Source organism: Oenanthe melanoleuca, chromosome Z, assembly GCF_029582105.1.
Source record: "Oenanthe melanoleuca isolate GR-GAL-2019-014 chromosome Z, OMel1.0, whole genome shotgun sequence".
Taxonomy (NCBI): domain Eukaryota; kingdom Metazoa; phylum Chordata; class Aves; order Passeriformes; family Muscicapidae; genus Oenanthe; species Oenanthe melanoleuca.
The window spans coordinates 66,374,705-66,396,356 of record NC_079362.1 but is presented as its reverse complement, the minus strand read 5'-3'; the positions used below and the strand labels follow the sequence as shown (position 1 = coordinate 66,396,356).

The following is a 21,652-nucleotide window of genomic DNA, read 5'->3' as shown; positions in this document are numbered from 1 at the left end:
ACCATCTTGGTCTTAAACTCCTCGATCACCTGGAGCTTTTTTCTTCTATGTTTTTGTGGAGCACTACAGTTGCTGCATGAGTGGCCAATCATGCTTGGTCTTCTCTCTGCTGAAACAGAGCCTTTCTCTTTGATTTCCTACACTTTTCTTAGAGTTGACTGTTGTTGAGTATTGAGGTAATTTTTTTTCTTTTTATTTTACCTTTGATCTTTAGCTCTCTAATGGCCTTCCCCATCTTATTTTTAGAATTAGACCCATTTAATGAGTTCTGTTCTTTCTGTTACCATTTTTCTTGTTTGTTTTCTTTTGGGTATATCCCCCCTTATTTTCTAATGGAATGAAAATTACCAAGTTCAAATAATGGATTCTGCACATGGAATGGGGTACTGAGAGCACTGAGCATGGCACAAACTTAATTTCTAGCAGTGCCTTTATGCACAGATCCATGCGCTCACAGACAAGACACAGTTATGAACTAGGAAGAAAAGTCAAAGTTGGAAAAAGCTTTGAAACAGAACAGCTTGCAAGTTCACAAACTGTTCCTCCAAGGTGAGCATGGGGAGGAATATCCTTTCTGTGCACATTTCCCTTTTGTGAAAGAGGACTATACTGCTTGTGGTTGTAGGATTTAACACAGAGCACTGCTGAATACAAAATGTAAACTGCTAGTACTACCAAAACACAGGGTATTAAAATGCTTATTTAGTCAGTTTTGCCTTCCCAAGTGCACAGTGTAGTATTTAAGTCAAAGCTAGCTCTGTACTTTTGAAAACCTTGTTTTTACATTCTTAGATTTGTTTACAAGAGTCAGAAGTTATCCATTAAAATGGGCAGGAACACCAGAAACAAACTGCAAATTCACTTTTCATCACACAGCACAAAAATCATGGTCACAGCTTCATATTTAATGTGGAATCACTTTAAGTATACAATATTTCAAAAGATCCAGAAACTGGTTAGGAGCTAAAAGCCAGTAGAACAAAAATACAGAAAATCTAGAATACATCTTTGACCTTTTTAATCCTATATTTTAGGGTCACATTCCTGAATAGACAAGTTTGCCTTATGAGGAAAGAAACTTTGGTATGAAGTTGAACTAGCCACATGAATAGCACCTGTAGCTTTCAAAATAAATAGTAATGGCTAACTAGACACGATGGCAGCAAGATATCCCCTAGAACAAGCATATGCTTGGAGCTATGCATGAAGGCTGGACAACAAAATGAATGTGATTTTTTAAAGTAACTTCACAGCATTTCTGCTTTTTGTGTTTCTAATTATTTAGAAAGCTTTCCTACCATGAGAAAGGTCTGCTTTTATATGCTAACCCCCTTATAATCACTCCCTTCAAAATTGCACTCTGATGCTCGCAGAACACTTTTATTAAATGTTTTTAAGTGTTCAGATTCCCTCTATTTTCTAAAATACTGTATTTTTATTCCATAGGCCTATGCTGGTTAGCAGTAGATGCTGGGAACAGAAATATCCCCCTTTCTCCAATAGTTGTTTATTAAAAAGGTCAAAGATAAATTCGACCTTGAAATGGAACAGAAATTGGGCTTTTCTTAATAAACAGTATCAGAAATAACAAATTATCTTTGTCACATGTGATACTCTCCTACAGCCATCAATAAAGTAGCTACCGGAATGTTAGTCTACATTAATCTGTGTTTTATGGGTTTGCAACAAAGCACAATACACGTTTAACAGAGTAAGTGAAACTTCAGTTTCCAATGTGTAATGAATTTTAGTAGTTTAATAAATTTTAACTTTAATTGTGTATTCCACTGTAGTGCTGTGACAACAAATCACACCTGTGTACCAGAGCATACATCAACAGTATGATGTAACTTTACTTACACCACTGCTATATTTTAAATTTTGAAAGAGACATAAGCATACACTATGGCCACAGCAAATAATTTTCTGGGTTTTTTTCTTTGATAACCTTCACTTTTTAAGTAATACTTCACTTTTAAAATTTGAATTATTGAAAAAAATCACAGAAAGTTTATACAGGAACAGATATAAGGAATAACCTCACAGGCACTGATATGACAAACATTTATTTTAAGGGCTGAGAGGCATTAATACCATATTGACAAAGCTGACTGAAAAGAATGACTAACTTTGTCTGAATGGAAAATGCCCATCTTTGCTTGTTGAGAAAAGAAATTCAGAAAGTTATTTTTTGGCCTTGCTATGTCACGAAGTCAATCATACAAAGACCTATGCATTTAACCTAAAGATAATAGTTTTACAAGCCCTTCTATTAAAAAAAAACCCATCATGCAAATCTTTGATCAATTATGCAGCGGCTTTAAATGCAAGACCATACTGTATATATTAGCTTTTATACTGCTAATGCACAACTAACAGCAAACTCGATTAGATTAACACAAATTTGTCTTAATTACACCGTTATATCACACTAAGGAGACAAATGCCACGAGATTGGCAAAAACATTTAATTCTGAGCACTCAAATGGCAGGACAATTATGTGTTGTAACCCCTTCACATTTAGAAAAAAACATGATCCTGCAGTCTCACTTTACAAAAAAAGAAAAAAAAAACCAAAACCCTTCTGCAAATATTAATTGGGAGGGGAACAGTTTTACTACCTAACACAAAGTATCTCATACAACTAGTGTCAAAGGCAACCAAAAATACTTCTAAAGAAAAGGTCAAAATACACATAGCAACAGAAGCACAAATGCTGCATTAAATACAGCCAAGATAGGAAGACAATGCACTTGTTAATAAAAAAGACCAAAAAAAAAGAAGAATAGATACTAAAATTAGCAACACATTTAAAGAAAATGCAATGAGGGAAAATTGTGTTTTCCTATGACAAGTTTCCATTTGCAGTCTTTCCATCCATAATTTGTCTGGTACAGTACATCCAATTAAAATATTCAGAATCTCACAGAAGAGCTAGATTGCTCTCTTCCAAATCTAATTCAGAAGCTGGTTTTGGATGTTTTAAACAGACATCATTATGAATGAAGTAAAAGCAAGGCAACAAATGGACTTCTCATTACCATCAATATTAGCAATGATGACAAACATTTTTAGAAGTTATCATAATCTTTTTTGTCCTTCTTTCCCTCTGCTTCAAACCCATCAACCCCATCACTGTCCCTTCTCCTTTTACGATTATTATGGATGTTGAAGCGTTGATTCATCTGTGGTAACGGATCCATTCCTAGAACTTTGTGTATCTGACGGAATGCAAGGAGTCTCAGCGCAAACTAGAAAAACGGTAAAGAAGTTACTTGTGTTACAAACAAATGTCCATTTTGAGCACTTTACCAAACAATTAGGGCAGAACATCAGTGATGTGTGATACTACTCTTGGCTCTAATTATCCCATCTTTCTGTCCCCCCAACCAAGTCAATAAAATTCAACATCACATATATTACATTGTATATCACATTTGCTGCCTCTTCAAGTGCAGCATTTTAGCTTAATGTGCATGTGTTTGGGCTTCTGGGCTTGCACTGGAGCAGCCAAGGCTTGTCACATATCATGTTAGGTGACACATGATCAGAAATCATTAGCAAAAGGATCAAATGAAGGGGCAGAGGCAGTAGCCTCTTAAACTGCAAAAATGAATGTCATATGAATTACTGTCATATGAATCTTACAAGATGTATTGATAAAATTTCCAATCTAGTAACATACTGCTGTAGAGTAAGCCTGTTTACAGATCTAGATTGAGATATATATAGATGAGAATGCTACAAGTTGTTCAGGAAAATACATTTATTTCAGTGCAATAATGAACACTATGGACATCCTCTTCTGTGATATGTTTAATGCCTAGCTTAAGACTGGTAAGATCTGACTCCATTCTGAGAAAACAAAATTCATGTCCAATACAAAGCTCCATTAAAAAAAAAACATAATCAAAACAAAACTGTCCATTAAATTTAGTTACTTCACACCTATATTCCCTTACCTGTGCACTTGAAGTAATATCCTCTCGTTGCTGATCTGTCATTACAGCAAGTGTATCAAAAGGATCTTTTTCACAAGGGTCCAGAAGACCAGGACCACCTACAATAATCAGGCTAATTAGTAGCACATCTTTACCTTATTACAAGCAAGATTACATATTAGTTAAGTGTAAGTATATATATAAGGCGACTTGCCTTTAAGGATGATTCCTGAAGATATACACTCAAAAACTCTTCTCAGTGCATCTCCAGGACTCTGTGGTCCAGTCGCGCTGCTAATTGCTTTTTCCACAAGCAACTCCATAGCCTAGACCAACAGGAGGATTCAGCCAAATTAGAAGATGGACTAAGACAGAATAAAGCTGCTACTGTTCCTCTGTAGAGAATTTTGAATCCTGAATTTTGAAGAACATTACACATAGTAGAACACTTTCAGTTAAAATGGAAAGAAACTCCGGTTATTTTTTTTAAGATGAATGAAAAGAAAGGTGGTGTCAGATTAACGAGTTCTGATACTGGCAGCTGGCCACTGGTGGTGTCCCCCAGGGATCAGTGTTGAGCCCAGTCCTGTTTATTAATGATCTAGATGAGAGAATCAAGAGCACCCTCAGGCTGTTTGCAGATGACACCAAGCTGGGTGGGAGTGCTGATCTGCTGGGGGCAGGAAGGCTCTGCAGAGGGGTCTGCACAGGCTGGATCCATGGGCTGAGGCCGCTGGTGTGAGGTTTAACCAGGCCAAGTGCCAGGTCCTGTCCCAGGGTCACAACAACCCCTGCAGGTCCAGGCTGGGCAGGGTGGCTGGAAAGCTGCTGAGAGGGAAAGGCCCTGGGGATGCTGATCAACAGCAGCTGAACATGAGCCAGGGTGTGCCCAGGTGGCCAAGAAGGCCAAGGACATCCTGAGTGTATCAGCAATGGTGTGGCCAGCAGAACCAGGGCAGTGACTGCCCCTCTGTGCTGGGCATTGGGGAGGCCACACCCAAATCCTGGGTTCAGTTTTGGGCCACTTATTACAGGAAAGACACTGAGGTGCTGGAGTGAGTCCAGAGAAGGAGAAGAGAGCTGGGGAAGGGTCTAGAGCACAAAGTTCTGTTAGGAACTGGTGGTGTTTATCCTGAAGGAAGCTCAGGGGTGACATTGTTGTTCTATATAAACACCTGAAAGGAGGGCTTAGCCAGGTGGGGGTTGGTCTCTTCTCCCATATAACTGGTGATAGGACAAGAAGAAATGGCATCAAGTTGCACCAGGCAAGATTTAGATTGGATATCAGGAAAAAATTTTTGATTGAAAGGGTTGTAAAGCATTGGAACAGGGTCCCTAAGGAGTTGAGAGAGTTACTATCCCTGGAAATGTTCAGAAAATATGTGGATATGGCAATTAAAGACATGGTTCAATGGTGCTTGTGATTAACAGTTGGAGTTGATGATCTTCAAGATCTTTCCCAACTAGAATAACTCAGTGATTTTATGATGGGCTTCTTCCCATCACAACTTGTTCAGTAATTTTGTAGAAATTTATACAGTAGTAGCCTACATATGCAGGTAGACAACTTGTCCAGCCATTTTTGAGAGTATGAAACACTCTGGGACACTTCATTCTGTCAGCTACATGAATTCGGTACATAGTACACCTAGTGAAACAGGATGCTATAGAAAAACAAATAGTTTTTTCTACAAGAGTACAGAAACTTATAACATCAAAAATTTAACGTTCTTAAAATGCTTAATATCCACACTAGTCCTTCAGTTTAGCAAAACTGAAGCTCACAGCAATTTTTCTCCCAGTTATCAACCAACACTAACTCAGATGTTAAACAGGTGTAAAAAAACTTCTATGACAAATGTATTTTCTGAAATGTGTACGTTATTTGATGTTAGTTAAAATGGTTTAAATCATTAGCTGTGTTTTAAGTACTGGTGTTTTTTGTGTGAATATTTCCATTGTTCACTTTCATTAGACACTATTTTTTTCCAGAAGAACTTACAAAAGTATTTGTAAAAGAAAGGATAAACTTCTCCTAGATCTCTTTCCCAGAATTAAACAGATGCTTCACTGATACCTCTTTGGCAAGTTAAACTCTCAAACAATGGATTTTGGTAAGTTATTTAGAAGCATTTGTTGTCTGGGCCTTGTCCTCCTCAGAGCATCTACAGTTGTTCAAATGTTACCTTTTGTTCTTGCTTTCAAGGTGTAAATATTTATTCTGATGTATGCAAGTAACTACAGGCAGTATTAATCACTAAGGGTGCCCATTCCTTTCTATTTTAGGTCCATTTAACTCACAGATTTCAATTCTTGAGGCTGTTATTTCCATACTCCTGCTGTACCAGTCAGGATTTGGCAACAGTAATTTAGACGTTCTCAAGTAGGAAGCAAAGTGCATCAGTAAAAAAAACCAAAAACCAAAACAGATCTTGGATTTGCATTTATTAAAATCTAGTTCTTTTGGATCCTCATACAATAAACTGAGGTCTATAAATCTGCCCTAGGAAAAAGTGAATTATGATGTCTTGGTATTTATGTACACAAAAGGCTGGATTTCAAATTTGAATAATGTGTAGGAACCTGACAAAATTCTTCTCATTTAGTTTTTACTTTAGGGCACATTAAATGCTACTACTGTGAACATTCAGGCTTCTATCAACTTCTGTTTTTACAACTACTTATGTTTTTTTTTGAAAAAGCTTCATCATCTCTTTCACTTGTTAAAGCTTTCTAGTATAGAGGGTAGGACAATGTGTGTATCCAGAAAACTGTATTACTCCAATCTACGAAACTCCATCTGTACTGGCTGCAATCACCACTTTCATTTTGTCACTGTTTTAATCAGTAAGACTTCTACAAGCCAAAAGAACACCTGACAGTTCAGTGCTGATCCATGTCACTGAGAACACATCAGATACCAGGAACAAATCAGGAATCACTTTTGGAGGGAACTGAGATATAGTGAGGTCTGACACACTGCTTCATACCTCTCTTCCCTTCTAGATGTGCCTTGGAACACATAATGTGATAATTAAGAAGCCACATTCCTTGTTCTTCACCCGTGTCCCAGTTCTGTGTTGCAATAGTTCTGAAATTATGCCAAGGTTCATTCCCTGGCAACCCAGTATCATAGTGATATCAAGAGAGCACTTCTTAAGCATCTTTTAAACTGTATTTGTTTAGTGTACTTTTCATTAAATGCAGTACTGAAACTGGCACTAGTTTTTTTCCCTTTAAATATTTTAAAAAACAGACATTACTGCTCCACTCCCTTTCCAGAAGCAATAAATATTATAAGAAGTAATTTATTAAAACTGTCTTCAAACTCAGTGAAGTTGTAAAATATTTCTCATCTACATAAAGTCAACTGCTCAAAACAACGTTAGTGCTCTTCCTGTCAAAACTGAGAAGGGAGAAGCACAGTGCAACTGGATTTGGCTGCAAAACAGCAGTCAGAGCTAGGTTTCCTTGCACAAGATACATGTTTCAGGCATTTGTTTCAGACTAACTTTGTCCAATCCACAGATTGTACATCTGTTAGCATTTGGAACATTTGTGAGGTAGTCAGTGCAAAAGGAATGCTCCGAGAACTCTCAACTGGATTAAGAAAGGTGACCTGATACAACCCAGAGATTTAAGTGAGACTGACCAAAATATGACGATGACACAACCATAGACTGTGCTGAAGTACTGACATGTTTCACCTTGCAAAAGGGACATAATAATCATAAGAATACTGTGTTTTTTATCTTTTGAGTTCTTTCTATTATCACAGAACTATCTAGGCACAGCTGACATTATTTTAAATAAGTTGCAGCAAACTCCAAGCAATTCAGAGTAGGTGGTTAGAAAAAATTAAGTTCTTCTGTACAGAGTAAGGGAAAAAATGCTGAAATCTAGCATAGGAATCTACCCACAAAGAAAAGAACAAGAAAATTTCTTTTGGAAAAAACAGTAACTTTCAGCTTCAAATGGAAAACCTCAGAAAACTATTTTAAGAGGGAATCTGGAGTATTTAGCAGAAAAAATCCCTCAAAATCCTAAACAAAACCCTACATCAAGTGTTGAAAAAATCTTAATTTAAAAATTGTATTAACACTTCACTATGATTTCCTTGTAGTAATGTATTTATTAAGAAGACTCATTAAAAAAAAATTACTTACCCAGCTTGGAAAATCAGACCAAGTAGGAACCCGCTGACAGAGGTCACGAAGAATACGTATGATAATCACACAGGACTGCAGACCATTAGCTCTAGCCTTGAGAGCAATACAAAATCAAATTAATTAACCCCTGCACCCATAGCAAACAGGAGTTGTTGAAAGACTAAAACACCACTGTTCAATGGAAGCTCAGATACAAGATTGAAACAAATGATTCTATAACTTTATTCCGTGAGCTGCCATTTACAGCAGTATTTTATACAGGGTTAGTAATTTAAGGTGGTAGAAGTCAAAGTGCACAGGTTATACAAGAATAACATTTCTTGATCCCCTATACACTTTGACCTATGTTCATTTGAAACAATAAATACAGAAACTTTCTATATTAGAAATAAAAAGGATAAAGTAAAGATCTAAGAAATAGGTATAGAGACTGAAAGGTCAAGGGAATCTGTTTGGTTTCTTTATTGTGCCTTTGCCAGAATGCAAAGTCACTAAACCAAACAGTTGCTTCTCACCTTTCATTCCCTACACTTAATGCACTTAAAGAAATAGAAAAAAAAAAGTCTTAAATCTAAACACAAAGCTTTAAACACATAGTCCATTATTTAAAGCGAAGTTACTCTGCAGCCTTATGGAATATATAACAAATATACATCATATGATTACCCCAAGCGAGTCAAGCTTTCAACATCGCCTTGTCAATGACCGGAAAAAAAATGACGTCAAATGCGCAATAACTGCATAGAGCAGCTCCTCCATACTCAACCTTCTACAGTTAAATTTAGGGACCAGAAAATATTAAGTATTATTAGCATGAACAACGCTGAGTGTTTTCACACAGTTAAACATTCATATTGCAACTGAACTAATCTCTCATAAGGCTACAAGAAGAAAGTAAAATGATGTTCCGAACCTGGAACCACTTAGCGTGGCGTAGAGCAGCCAGAGCGTCAAGGCATTTTTGCCTGTCCAAGACGTCCGGTGGGTCTTTCACCATACCCGAGGTTACATCTAAAATGGATTGAATTGGCAAAATGCAGTGAGGAATGGGTGTTTGACCAGGTGAGCAAGACACTTCCTTAAATAGCTTCAATGTCACACATGCCATTTTAAGTTTAAACCCTTGAAGGAGAAATGTAAATGTTCAGCAGTAGTCGCTCAATTAGGACTAGGGCATTGACCCAGTAGGAGGATCAAGAGCATAATGCACTTCAGCTCTGAAGCTATTTTTGATTGCATTGCTGATGATGCAATGCATAGTACTTCCTTATTTCAGCTAACACTGGAAAAACACATATCCCCTAAAATTAAATACCGAAGGAAGGATGGTTGGACACAGTGCACCAGCACGGAGAACACAAGACAGAAGGAACACAAAAATCCACTTTAACCAAGTAGAAACATTCAAACTTAGTTTCTTTTAAATTTTAATTGTCACATGTTATTTGAGACCTATTCTTGAAAGAAAAACTAAGTATAACAAATCTTTAAAGGACTAAATATTTAGTAATGATGTTATTTTTATCATGCCTTAAACTTGAAATTACTTTACTTTAAAAACCTGACTAAAGGAATGTGCCATGTTCTTCAATATTACAGAGTTCCTTGTTTTCTAGTACCTTCTCTCTTACCCATATAAATAAAATTCCTCAGCCCATAATTATGTGTTCCAGCAACACTTAGGATGCAAGGAAGGATCTGAAAAGGGACTGCTTTACCTAAGACTCACCAAGATAAATAAAACTAAGGAACAGGCTAACAAACAAATCAAAATGTCTGAAAGACGGAGAAAACATAGCAGACATTGCCTATTCAAATGTTCAGAAAAGAATTTAATTACCAGGCTATCTGCTTTTCTACCAAAAATGAAGAGACCACAGAAATGGTTTAATCAGTGAAACTGGAACCACTAAACAATATGAAAAGGTGTCCTCGAGTTACTTGAAGACTATATGGATATAGTCAGATCAGTGATCACTATTACAAATTACTTTTTTGCTCATTATAGAAATGGCTACGGTGACTAGTCATAACATATGTCACTAGTCACATATATCTTGCGTATAACTGGTGATACACCAGATAAGATGAAACAAAAAGCATTCACTCAATGGCACACATTTCACAGGAGCTGGCTGCTTGGGACAGTACAGTTTACTCCTACAAGATCTAAATTTAGGTTAAGACAGGGAATAAAATAAAATAAAAAATAATGAGACTCATGAAACATGCCTGCAACAAGAAGCTTTTAGGAATGTTGCAGATACTGTGCTCTGAAACCACATGTAAAATAGTAGGATTCTACAGTATGCAGAGCTAAAATGCCATGAATTAAATGGTGGTATAGCTTTGCAATACAGTAAATTTAATGTTAAGTACTTTATTCAGATTTGAGTATTTTGATAAGATAGTCCCTTTGCTCTGCACAGGGAAAATAGGTGAAGATGTCATAAGAGCACAGTTGAGAAGAACATAGGTAACTTCTCACACAGATATTCCAACTTATAGACTAGATATTAAAGGGGAAAAAATTAAAATTTTCACTAACAATGCAACTACAGAGCAAATGAAGACATTTAAAATGATGTTTCTTTTAAAACAAAGCCAATTAAAAAATAAAAAAACCCAACCCAAAACAAAACCTACCAAAAAAATTCCCTCCAAACCTACACAAGAGGGGTGCCAGCTAAAGCTAAGTGACGAAAGGAGTTCAACCCAGATACATGAGACAAGAAGTACATCCTGAGAAAACCCACCACAGGGAAAAATAAGGTTGAAAAATTAAAAGTGCAAGTATGTCCTGTTGGGCCAATAGCCTAATCAGTCAATTATTTACTTTCTTTTAAAACTAATATGCAAATAAGTAACACTGTGTAAACTTTTAGCACAGTAATTCATTAATATTTTGAAACTTCTACCTCTGAAAATTTTCAACTTGTAAAATAGTTTTACTGAGAAGAATTGCAATTTAAAGGTCTAGGAAAGAATCTTACTGCTGGAAATGTTGATCTAAAATGGATTACTAATCGCTGTCATAGGAATACCCTTGGAATTTTAAAAGACTCAGTCAGAGTACATGCTTAGGCATGTACTACACTAAGAAAACACTGATTGAAAAAATGTATCAAGGAAACTGCTGTAATATTTATTCTGTGGATTTTTGCATACGTTTCACATTTCAGGATTAACCCCTTAAAGACTGTGCAACTAAAATCAGATGCCTAACTTATCACCCTGCTAAACTAAGACAAAAACTGAATTAATTTACAAAACATTAATTCTTACCCTGTATAACTTTTTACTAGCCTGAACATAAGGGGTTAATCTTCAGTTAGACGTGCTGTGTCCACACTACCTCTTCATTAAAAGTTAACAGGTATGTCAATTTAGGTAAATTTTATTATGTAAAATACATTTTATCCAGTCAACTATTATAAGACTAGTGTGAACACTGCTTCATTCTAGGAGAGACAAAGACAGAAAGAAAAAAAACAAAAAAAACCAAACACAAAGTAACAGCAGATGCTAGGACTATGCATCCAAACCCCTCCTTTGTAAAGCATGGCAGGTGTGACACTGAGCTTTAGAAAACCTTGGTCAAAAATCCTTCCGATGTCTTGGCAGCAACCCCTGACAGGAATCAAGTCCCTCAGCTAGAAGGCTTTGGACCGGGGCTGTTAGCTAAGGATAAAAAAGACACACGCGCACACAGAGGTGTTTGTAAGTATGTACACCCTGTTTGTTGAAGGAAGACTCCACAGCTGGGTTAGAGCTCTTCATATGCACCAGATTCAGTCAACTGTCAAACGCACAATACTGCAAGAACAGTAGCTATGCGGTTAACAATTTCATTTCACTGTTGTTGGTTTTCTTTTTTTAGCCTTTTATAGGCTAAATAACACATCAAACATGATTCTACTCCACGTGCAAGACATAAGTTGCATCTTTACTCCAACTGGTTCTTCCGGTAAAGCCTTCCTTAACACCTGAACTAGCTCCCCAAGCAGGCTAGGGAAAATGAAAACTTTAAACCAATGTAAGACACAGAGCATGAGAAGCTGCAGTAAGAAAAACACAAACACATACTGTTACTCTGCAGCAAATAAGCAGCAGTCTTCGGAATAAGGTACTTCTTTGCTGCAATAATTGGCAATTCAGTCTTCTATTTGCTCCAGTTTCAAAAGTGAACTTTTCTGCACTTCCATTTTTTACTGCTCAGTGTCTTGAAGAGCAATCTAACTTGATTTTGTTTGCCTAGAGGCAGTACTGCATTCAGCAGTGAATTAACTCACAAAGATAATTTAACTCAAGTGTGGGTCAGACAAAAATACAGATTTGTTTCCTTTTGGCGGCGTAACTTAGGGGACTGATGGTAGTAATTTGAAATTTGTTTTATTTTTAGTATACATCAAAATTTTGGGCCAAAAACCACTTAATTGAAATTGAGTATTGTAGTAGGAATCAATACTGCACTTTTGTACAGTACATCAAGAAATAAACATGGTGTTTAAGGTTAATTTGATTAAATGGTTAGTCTAATTTAATAATAAAATGCATTCTTTATAAACTTAAGTAAAATGGAAAGTTGGATTTAGCCCAGAGTCACGTTACACTCAGATTGTCCAAAACCAAGTAAAATTGGTTGGGTGTGACAGTACACATACAAAGCCTTTATAGCTAGGAATAATATGCACAGCTTAAAACAAAAGCACTCTAAGACTCTTTGGAAGTCATCCAAACCACAGAATGCATGTTGAAAATTTTTCTTTCTGATTATGTAGGATGACTTTGTTAACATAGCTTTCTTATAAATGGACTAGTCACAGCTACAGGACACTTAGTAATGCAATATAAAAACCTCAAGTGTTTTAGAGGACATGTAGTGATGAGATGAAATATAAAAAAAAACCTCTGTGGCTTATATAAATACGTATATACACAAGCACATGTATACATACACACATACAATTTATTTCAACCTGTATATAAGCAGTGTTAAAACAGCCTCAGATTTCCTATTTGTAGGTTCACTGTCAAACACCAGAACCTTGTTTGCTATTATCTCTTTCAACTATGAAAATACAGGATTAAAAGGAAACAAAAGTTAATTTTATCTGACCCGTAAATAAAAAGAACCAATGTACTGCAGACATTAATCATGCTTGTTGGCTTAAAAGCTTTTGGAGCTTTGAAAGTGTTACAGAACAGACCCTAAAGCAACACTGCTGGCACCAGAGAAACTGTAGACTTCAGAAACATAAATTGATTCCCAAGCTCCACCTTCTGCTTCAGCTCAACGACAAAGCCATTTCTTATTGTACTAGTTGGGTTTGCCAGTTGGATAGAAGAGTGATTATAATACCAGGAGCCTAAATATACTCAAAAAGCACTCCAGACCAAAAAACAACCTCAGAGAGCTGGAAAAAATTACATCATCTTTTAAAGTTAGAAGCACTGTTACCGTCAAAAGTACTGTAAAAGTGCATTTTAAGTGGCACTATTCAGAATGTCTAAGTGATGGTAATACTGACCCAGTTCAAACCCAAAAACCTATGTTTTGATTTTCTACATCCATATAATCTTTCTCTTAAGGCAAAACTGCTCTAGAAAGCCAGTTTATAGCCACTTGCTATAAAATACTTCGTTTTTGACATAATTTTAAAAGAGGAGGGAAAAAAATCAAGCTTGTACCTTTTCCAGAAAGCTGAGGTTGGACATAAAGTTAGAATTTTTAAAAATTAAACAAAAGCATCATATACACATTTATTTTAACCAACTGTTCTCTGCTGAGACTGGTTGTTGAAAAACAAAGTTTCAATCAAATACGTGTGCCAGCATGTTGCCTTCCAGGACCTTAGTGCCATCTTAAGCAGAATAGATAAACATAAAAAAACCAGGTGAGAAATAAGTAACATCTTTAACAACTTCCCAACCTCCATCCCTCATGTTCTCTTCCCGAATGACTGGAGATGTCAGTGTGATTGTAACTTGCATTTTGGGTTCCACACACGAATTTAAAATAATTGCTGCTTCTGGGACTGCACACTTGATATCGTATTTCTCTGGACTTATTACCTAAATATTGAGAAACAGAAATTTCTATTAGCATGTGGCCATTAAAAGTATGAAGAAGAAAAAGGATTCCAACATATTCCACTTTCAACAGAAAGACAGAAACACAGTATAATTATATGAAACAGGTAACTGTGTAGTCATAGAATCACACTATACACTATAAAGATATGTGGACTTGCATATTGTTTGCAAATTATTAATGAAAATACACAACCAAGCAGTCAGAATAAAAAAACTGCCCAGAAAGGAAATTAATATAAATTACATAACAGATGTTTGAGATAAAGAAGAGCCTCAGAGCCAATTAAAATGTCCGCAGGATATTTCTCACTGGAACACAGAAGCCTTTGAAAAGCAAAGATGCAGGGGTTATTTTTCAAGCTCACAGTTAGAAATGGGTATTGCTGGGTACATCTGTGCTTTGGTGTCACAACATGCTAAGAAAAAAGGGCAAGATAAGCACCACAGGAAAAATGTAAGAGTAACTAACAAAATATTTATTTTTAACTGCTATGTGCAACTTTGTTTAATAATTCTAAATAGCCCAAAGGAAGCTGTAGGCACCTCTGTGATCTTCTTCTACATACATGGACAAGTGAACATTACCAGTAAGACAGACCAAGATGTTCACTTGTTAAATTTACTTCTGTTCTGTTACTTCAAACAAGAGCAAACTTGAGATTATTTTTTCATTGATCTAATCCTGCTAAAGCTTCTATCATGCCATTGATTCTGTCTAGAATTTTACTAGATTGCACTGAAATAGAGCAGAGACTTTATACTTTCTTGTGGAAATATTATAAAGGGTTTGTATTTCACTAAATGGTCTGTAACTGCATGGTTACTTTTTTAAAGGTCCAAATTATAAAAAACCCCACACTAGACTTAGCTGGCTAATTGTGAACTAGAAAGCACTGACACATACAAAGAGGAAACAAGATAAAAGTACAAAAGACTGGCATTAACAGAGAACTTTGACCTTGAGTTAGCAGGCGTGCTGTAACATGTAACATGCTGTAACTATCTCTACTGCTACTGATAACTGATTAATAGTCTTTCTTGTGCTCATTTCTATTTCCCAAATAAATGAAATCTATTAAATGGTGATTGATACTACACTGCTAGAGTACACACTTGTATGGACACAATATAGAGGAAGCGGAACATGCAGCAATCTCTGAATTCAGATGAAAACACTCAGAAAATGGAAAGGAACAACCTGAGCTACATCATGTAGCAGCACAGTGAGTCCTGCAGACATTTAACTTGATGACAGATTTTTACAGTACCTTTACAAAAATTAAAATCCAAGAATCTAAATTCTACTTACGGCAAGTTGCTTAGGGAGACTTTCAGCAATACGACTGAGTAATGTCTTGGAGGGCTTCTCAGCACACAACAAAACAAGATTGACATTTCGGTCTCCACGGAGTAGCAAACCTTTAGCCAAAACGCCCACCCGTAAAACGCCTTTCAAAGCTCTGTGAATTATAGTTAAAAGTTGCATTTAAAATAATAATGTAAAAATCATAAAAATAATCCTGAAGATAGAAAAGTGAAATAAAATAGTATTCCACATGTTTCTGAGACTTCAAAAATACTTCATAAAAGCCCAAAGAGATGAGATCCTGGAAACACTGATAACAGGATAAGAAAAACCAATACAATTCTTAAAAAGTAATAAAAAAATACCTGTCTTTACTGCCATCCTTTTTGTCATCTCCCTCTTTGTTCTTGCTTTTTTCATGATCAGTCATGCTATCAGAAACCAGCTTCAAAGCACGCTCAGTAATGGAAACAATTTTTTGTACTGCCTGAAGTTCCTCCTCAGTTGGATATATAGCAGCATGCTTGGTCATCACATAGCGGTCATCAGAGGAGTCAGGGCGGCGCAGAGGCTGAACAGACAAAAGTGTACTTCTGAAACCTGGGTGCACTTACAAGTTCACAAATGACAAAAAATGACCAAAGCCCATGTGGCTAAGGAACAGAATAGTCTTAACTTCACATCACTGAAATGTAACAAAACATGAAGTCTTCTCAACAGCCTACACTGTCACAATCAATCATGTCTGAAAAGACACAAAATGTATCAAAATTAAACTAAGGCCAAATCCCAAGATCAGAGGTACCTCCTCAACATTATTATCTCTTGCCTTTCTGTCAAATGGGAAATACTTGGACATTGCTGCAAAATAAATAACTCATGATTACTTTTGTACGGTCTCAGGAGATTGTACAGGAATGATCACAAAAGGCAATCTAGTCCCATCTCCTGTGCAAAACGTGGTCAGCTTGTAAGACCACATCATGTAGCTCAGGGCTTTAGCCTGTTGGTTTCTGGAAACCTTCAAAGATAGTATTGCAGTTAGAGTCTAATGAAGGTTGATCACTTCCCTTCATCTACTTTGCTCCTGTTACGAAAGCCCAGGTTGCTGCTGGCCCTGCTGCCAGGGCATGCTGCTGACTCATGCCCAGACTGCTGTTTCCAGGACCCTCAGATCCTTTTCAGCAGAGCTGCTATCCAGCCTCTATCCATGCAAGAGGTTCTTCCCTCTTGAGTGCAGCATTAGGCTTTTGTACTTGCACAGCCTGCCTAGGTGCCTCTGATGGGGGCCTCACCCTCAAAGGTATTAGCTTTCTCCCCATCCCAAGATGATACAGGTTCATGCCAGTTGCAAACCTCAGCAGTGTGTACTCACTCTATCCTCTTTCAAATCCTTGATAAGTCTAATGCCAGGGTCAACCCATGTGGTACTGCACTCCACACTGCTAGAGTATGATGTACCACTAAGCATTATTCTCCAAGACTGATGACCCAGCCATTTTTTATCCACACATTTGTCCACAATTAGGTACATAATATTGTATAATGCAATAAAATAAAAATTAGAAAAATCCAGTATGACTTGTATTTCATAAGAAGCAATATTTAAAGCATCCTCTTGTCATTCTACTGGACTTATTTTGGAAGACTAGTCCACCTACACCATTTCATTAGCATATAATTTCTTCTTCCCTTTTCCAAATCCTTTATTAAGAAACACTGGAGACAAGTGAAGTAGCAACGAGTAATTGGAAATTCTTAACTGTGCTTCCTGGTAAGAATAGTTTAATTTTTTTCTCGAGCTAAGAAACTCACAGCTGGTCCTTGGGGTTGAGGAGGCATTCCAGGTCTAACTCCCAGCAGACCTAGAGGTCCTGGAGGGCCATGAGGATATCCTCCATCTGGTATTCTGCGACGGTCATCCCAGTGATGCTGCTCTTCCTCCATTCTCCTCCAGTACATGTCCTCTTCATAGCGCCTGAAGTGCATAAAAGTGTTCTCTTTATACAGCAGTTAATAGCTGGCACAGCTCTAGAGGTCCTTCTCTGTTCTCAATAACTTTTAGTAGTCATAGGCAAATACAAATGAACAGACTGTAACTGACATGCATTATTGTTGCAAAAGTAGGTATGCATATATTGCAAAGTAATTCTACTAACTCTGTATTCCTCAGAAGAACTGAACAGCAGCAAACATATTCATTCATAAAACATAATGCATTACCTCATTTCCATCCTCCAGCGTTCCTCCTCTTCTCGTCTTCTCCAGTATTCTTCTTTCTGCATCTGTTTCCTCATCTTCTCTTCTTGAATTTTTCTTGCTCGAATACTGGGCTTTACTTCTACTTGTAAGTCTGGGTTTACTTTTTTCTAGGTCAAAAAATAATGAATTAAATGTTGCTTTCCTGTCCTCATCTCAAGGTTATGGAGTTGTTCTGATATATTTAATACACACTACTCATCAAATGCACTTATCATTAAAAAGCCTGCAACACAAAGAGAGTGTGTATTTTTTATCCTACCAAAAAAACTGAGCAACACTATTTTATACTCATTGAACTTTATGGTAAGCAACATAAAGAACCTATTGTTACTTGCACCAGTTGTACTACAAGCAACATTCAAAACATTTTACAAAACCTCAACCAAAATAAAATTTCAGTTTGCATTATTCTTTAAAGACTATACTGCCTATGAAATATATTTCTCTCTTTCTATACGCTGTTTTTGATCAGAGTACCTACTTTTGTCTAGTCTTTAAACCTAAGAACAGGTGAGCAGACCAGTTAGCCGATATCTGATCGATTTTCAGGGAAGTGTTAGCATTTTTACCTTGTACTGAAGTCTGTGCCGCCGCCCTTTCAAATGCATCTCCTTGGCATTAGGATCATTAAAACTGCATTCACAGAGTTTACAGTGAAAGCGGATCACCTTTCCTTCATCATTCCTTACCTGGAAAATAAGATTATAACATATTTGGTATTTTTTAAAAAAATTATAAAGCTGATAAAAATTTAATTATCCATTAATCCAATTATACAGTGACACTGAATAATGTCTACTTGTCCCAGAACATTAAGAACTTCACACATTAACTGAAAAAAGGCAAAGTAGAAAAGTAGAACCCTCAATTCTGACAGACACACCATTATGCTTGGTAATGAGCAAGTAACAAGGTCCTTCCATTCCAAAACGTACACAGCTGTAAATTCAAACCTAAATATAGTGAGCTAATAAATCACAAACCTGTGTATCATGCAAAATTTACATCAAACTTGAACCACCTATCTCATACCAACCACATGAAGTAAAAAAGAAACATGCACAACACAAAAATGTAAATGTATGCACAAGCCTTTTCAGGTTCAATGCCTTGTCATTCTAATCTTCAAGGAGAACCCAGGAAATTACAGACAGTCAACCTCATCTTGATCTCTGGGAAGGCAATGAAGCAGCTAAGCCTGGAAACCATTTCCAGGTACAATGAGTGCAAGAAAACCATCAGGAGCAGTCAGCATGACTTCACCAAGGTGAAGGCCTGGCAGATGAAGGCAGAGCAGTCAAGACTGTCCGCGTGAACTTCAGTAAAACCTTGGACACAGTCTCACCACATCCTCCTACACAAGCTGATAATGCATAGGCTAGATAAGCATACAGTAAGGTGGACTGAAAGCTGTCTGAACAGCCTGGCTAAGGGTGGCGATCAGCAGAATGAAGCCCAGTAGGAGGCCAGGAGCCAGCAATGCACCCCCAGGATCAATATAGTCCTGTAACATTTTCAGTAATGCTCTGGATGATGAGGCAGAATGTACCCTCAGCTAGTTTGTGAATGACATAAAACTAAGAGGAGAGGCTGATATGCCAAAGGGTTGCATTGACATCCAGAGGGACCTCAACTGCCTCACCTAGGGAAGAGGAGGCTGAGGGGGATCATATCAGTGCATATAAGTACGTGGAGAAAGGATACAAAGAAGGCAGACCCAGACTTCTCTCAATGGTGCCCAGCACCAACTGAAAAACAGCTGTCCACCAGAACACTGTTCTATTGTGACCAAGTGTGCTCTTGCACAACTGCTTTGGGAAATCATGGATTCTCCATTCTCTGATATTCCCAAAAACCATCTGGACATGGTCCTGGGTGACTGGCTGTAGGTGGTCCTTCTTAAGAAGGGTGACTGAACCAGATGACCTAAAGAAGTCCCAGCACCACTCCATAATTATGTTTCACTAAAACAGCTAAAAAATAATACACATTTTCATATTAATACCTCCTCCACATAGTCATGGCCCACTGGTTGGACATCACTTTGCAAGGCAGCAAGAGTTGTAGGAGTCACTGGTTCAGCTGCTGTGTCAGGCTTTACTTCCTGTGTTTGTACTGTAGCAGCAGGAGGTGTTTTAACATTTTCAGCTGATTTCATTTCTTCCATTTTACTTCCTGTTGTCTGAAGCTTATTGCCACCTAGAAATAATAAAAAAAGTTAAATTATTACCCTTCATAAAATGAGAATGTGATTAAACATAATGTGCAAGCTGAAGATTTTATTTGCAAAGAATTATAGGTCTTTTAAAATCTATTGGACTTTAAAATCAACTGAAACAAATATATTTTCAATACAATTCAATATTTTAGCAGTAAGTTTAACAACATCCAGGTTATTTAAACATTGAAGTTGTTTATTCTAACAAGAAAAACTTCTGCTTTATAAAACTACCATTTTTGTTATTTGTTTTCCCACTCTTGCAAGAGACAGAACTGAATGGGGAATGAAAGAAAATGTATTTTAATAATCTCTTTTTTTTTTGTAATTTTGTAAATTTATCCAAAAAAGTACTTCAAAACTTTATAATGTTTGTACTAGTAAAGGCAGCATATCCCTAGTGTTGCAACTGTATAAATTTTATGTTCAGTTCAGTTTCCATGGTTAGTTTTCCACTGTAAAAAGGATGTTTCAGCTGCCCATCACAAAATGTCAATTTATTGCAGGTGCATTAACAGCCCAGGCTGTAAGCTGAAATGTGGACTGTAAACTGCAATACTCCAGCTACTACAAAAGAAACCAAAGCTGGGAAGCTTTTTATGAAGGTGGGAAAAGCATTTAAGAGGGGTCAGGTGGAGACAACTGGGCAGAAAATACCATCAGTTTTGAAGCAAAACTTTTACAGATATTCTCACTTATCAGTAATTCCCTTAAACACAGAAGAGTAACTCACGCATGGAGTCACCTAAATACATTTGTGTCTGCTGCACTAATTCTTAAGAAAAATTTACGGAATAGGTTAGGTTTCGAAATAAAGACTGACTTCTGTACTTGCCAACAAAGTTTATTTTCGGTGTAGATATTTTCTTTACAGCTATATTAGCAGCGGTTGAAGATGTTTTGTTGTTGGACGCAGTGTTAAGTGGTGTGTTTGCCGTGGGAGTAAGAATTTTCACTGCAGAGGATGCAACAGAGGAGTTCACTGTACTGCTGCTAGTTGTTATGTTTGAAGCAGAGGCAGTTGGTTTGGATGCAGATGTGGATGTTGAGGAAGTAGCTTGGGTAACCACATTTGGTTCAGTCGAAGGAATGGGTTTGCCAAGTTTTGTATGCAACTTTACTACCTGTAAGTAGGAAGAAAAATTCATAACATGATCTCCCTGAGTTAGCTATTAAAAAAAATGTGTCACAAGCAAAAAAATCAATATTAATAAAAAGTTAGCTATTGTTCTTTTACAAAAAGTGGTCTTGGTAAAGAAAAAAGATGTACGTTTAAAAGCTCTTGTCATCTGTAACAAGGAAATAGGTATTTGTTATCTCACATTGCTTACTTGCATTAGGCAAGTAAGATCAGGCATTTACTCCCACAACTCTTTAGATAAGAACAGAAATACAAAAAGCTTTTAACTCAGGATAGTTCAAACACAGTTTGCTCCTAGTGTTTCAATGTGTCTGTTTTGTTGACTGGTCACTTTTTATTCTCCCTAGAAAGTACAGAACACTGAACTGTTTTGGTTCCAAAAAGTATTTGCAACTAAGAGTTATTTAGTTCAGCTTCAGCAACACTGTGTCTTTTGATGGCTACATTTGAAGAACCTTCGTAGGGAATGACTTTCCATGTTATTTAGCCAAACTGAAGAGATTGCTTACACAAAGGTT

The 21,652-nt window shown here is 36.9% G+C and overlaps 1 protein-coding gene across 3 annotated transcripts in view; it reads right to left on the bottom strand.

The window, feature by feature from the left end:
• Positions 1–884: 884 nt before the first annotated feature.
• Positions 885–21,652, bottom strand: part of ZFR (zinc finger RNA binding protein) — a 44,604-nt gene continuing 23,836 nt past the window's right edge. The window contains exons 8-20 of one of the 3 annotated variants that reach the window (XM_056513732.1): positions 20,817–21,117; positions 19,781–19,974; positions 18,345–18,464; positions 17,737–17,882; positions 17,329–17,491; positions 15,879–16,084; positions 15,517–15,667; positions 14,045–14,186; positions 9,025–9,122; positions 8,109–8,204; positions 4,157–4,268; positions 3,964–4,061; positions 885–3,252 (exon numbers count right to left, since the gene is read on the bottom strand). In XM_056513732.1, coding sequence (XP_056369707.1) covers positions 3,073–3,252; positions 3,964–4,061; positions 4,157–4,268; positions 8,109–8,204; positions 9,025–9,122; positions 14,045–14,186; positions 15,517–15,667; positions 15,879–16,084; positions 17,329–17,491; positions 17,737–17,882; positions 18,345–18,464; positions 19,781–19,974; positions 20,817–21,117 — 2,007 coding nt within the window. In that variant the 3' untranslated portion in view covers positions 885–3,072. Of the gene's footprint in view, positions 3,253–3,963; positions 4,062–4,156; positions 4,269–8,108; positions 8,205–9,024; positions 9,123–14,044; positions 14,187–15,516; positions 15,668–15,878; positions 16,085–17,328; positions 17,492–17,736; positions 17,883–18,344; positions 18,465–19,780; positions 19,975–20,816; positions 21,118–21,652 lie in introns of those variants that run through there. The other 2 variants (XM_056513733.1, XM_056513734.1) reach the window with 2 other exon arrangements.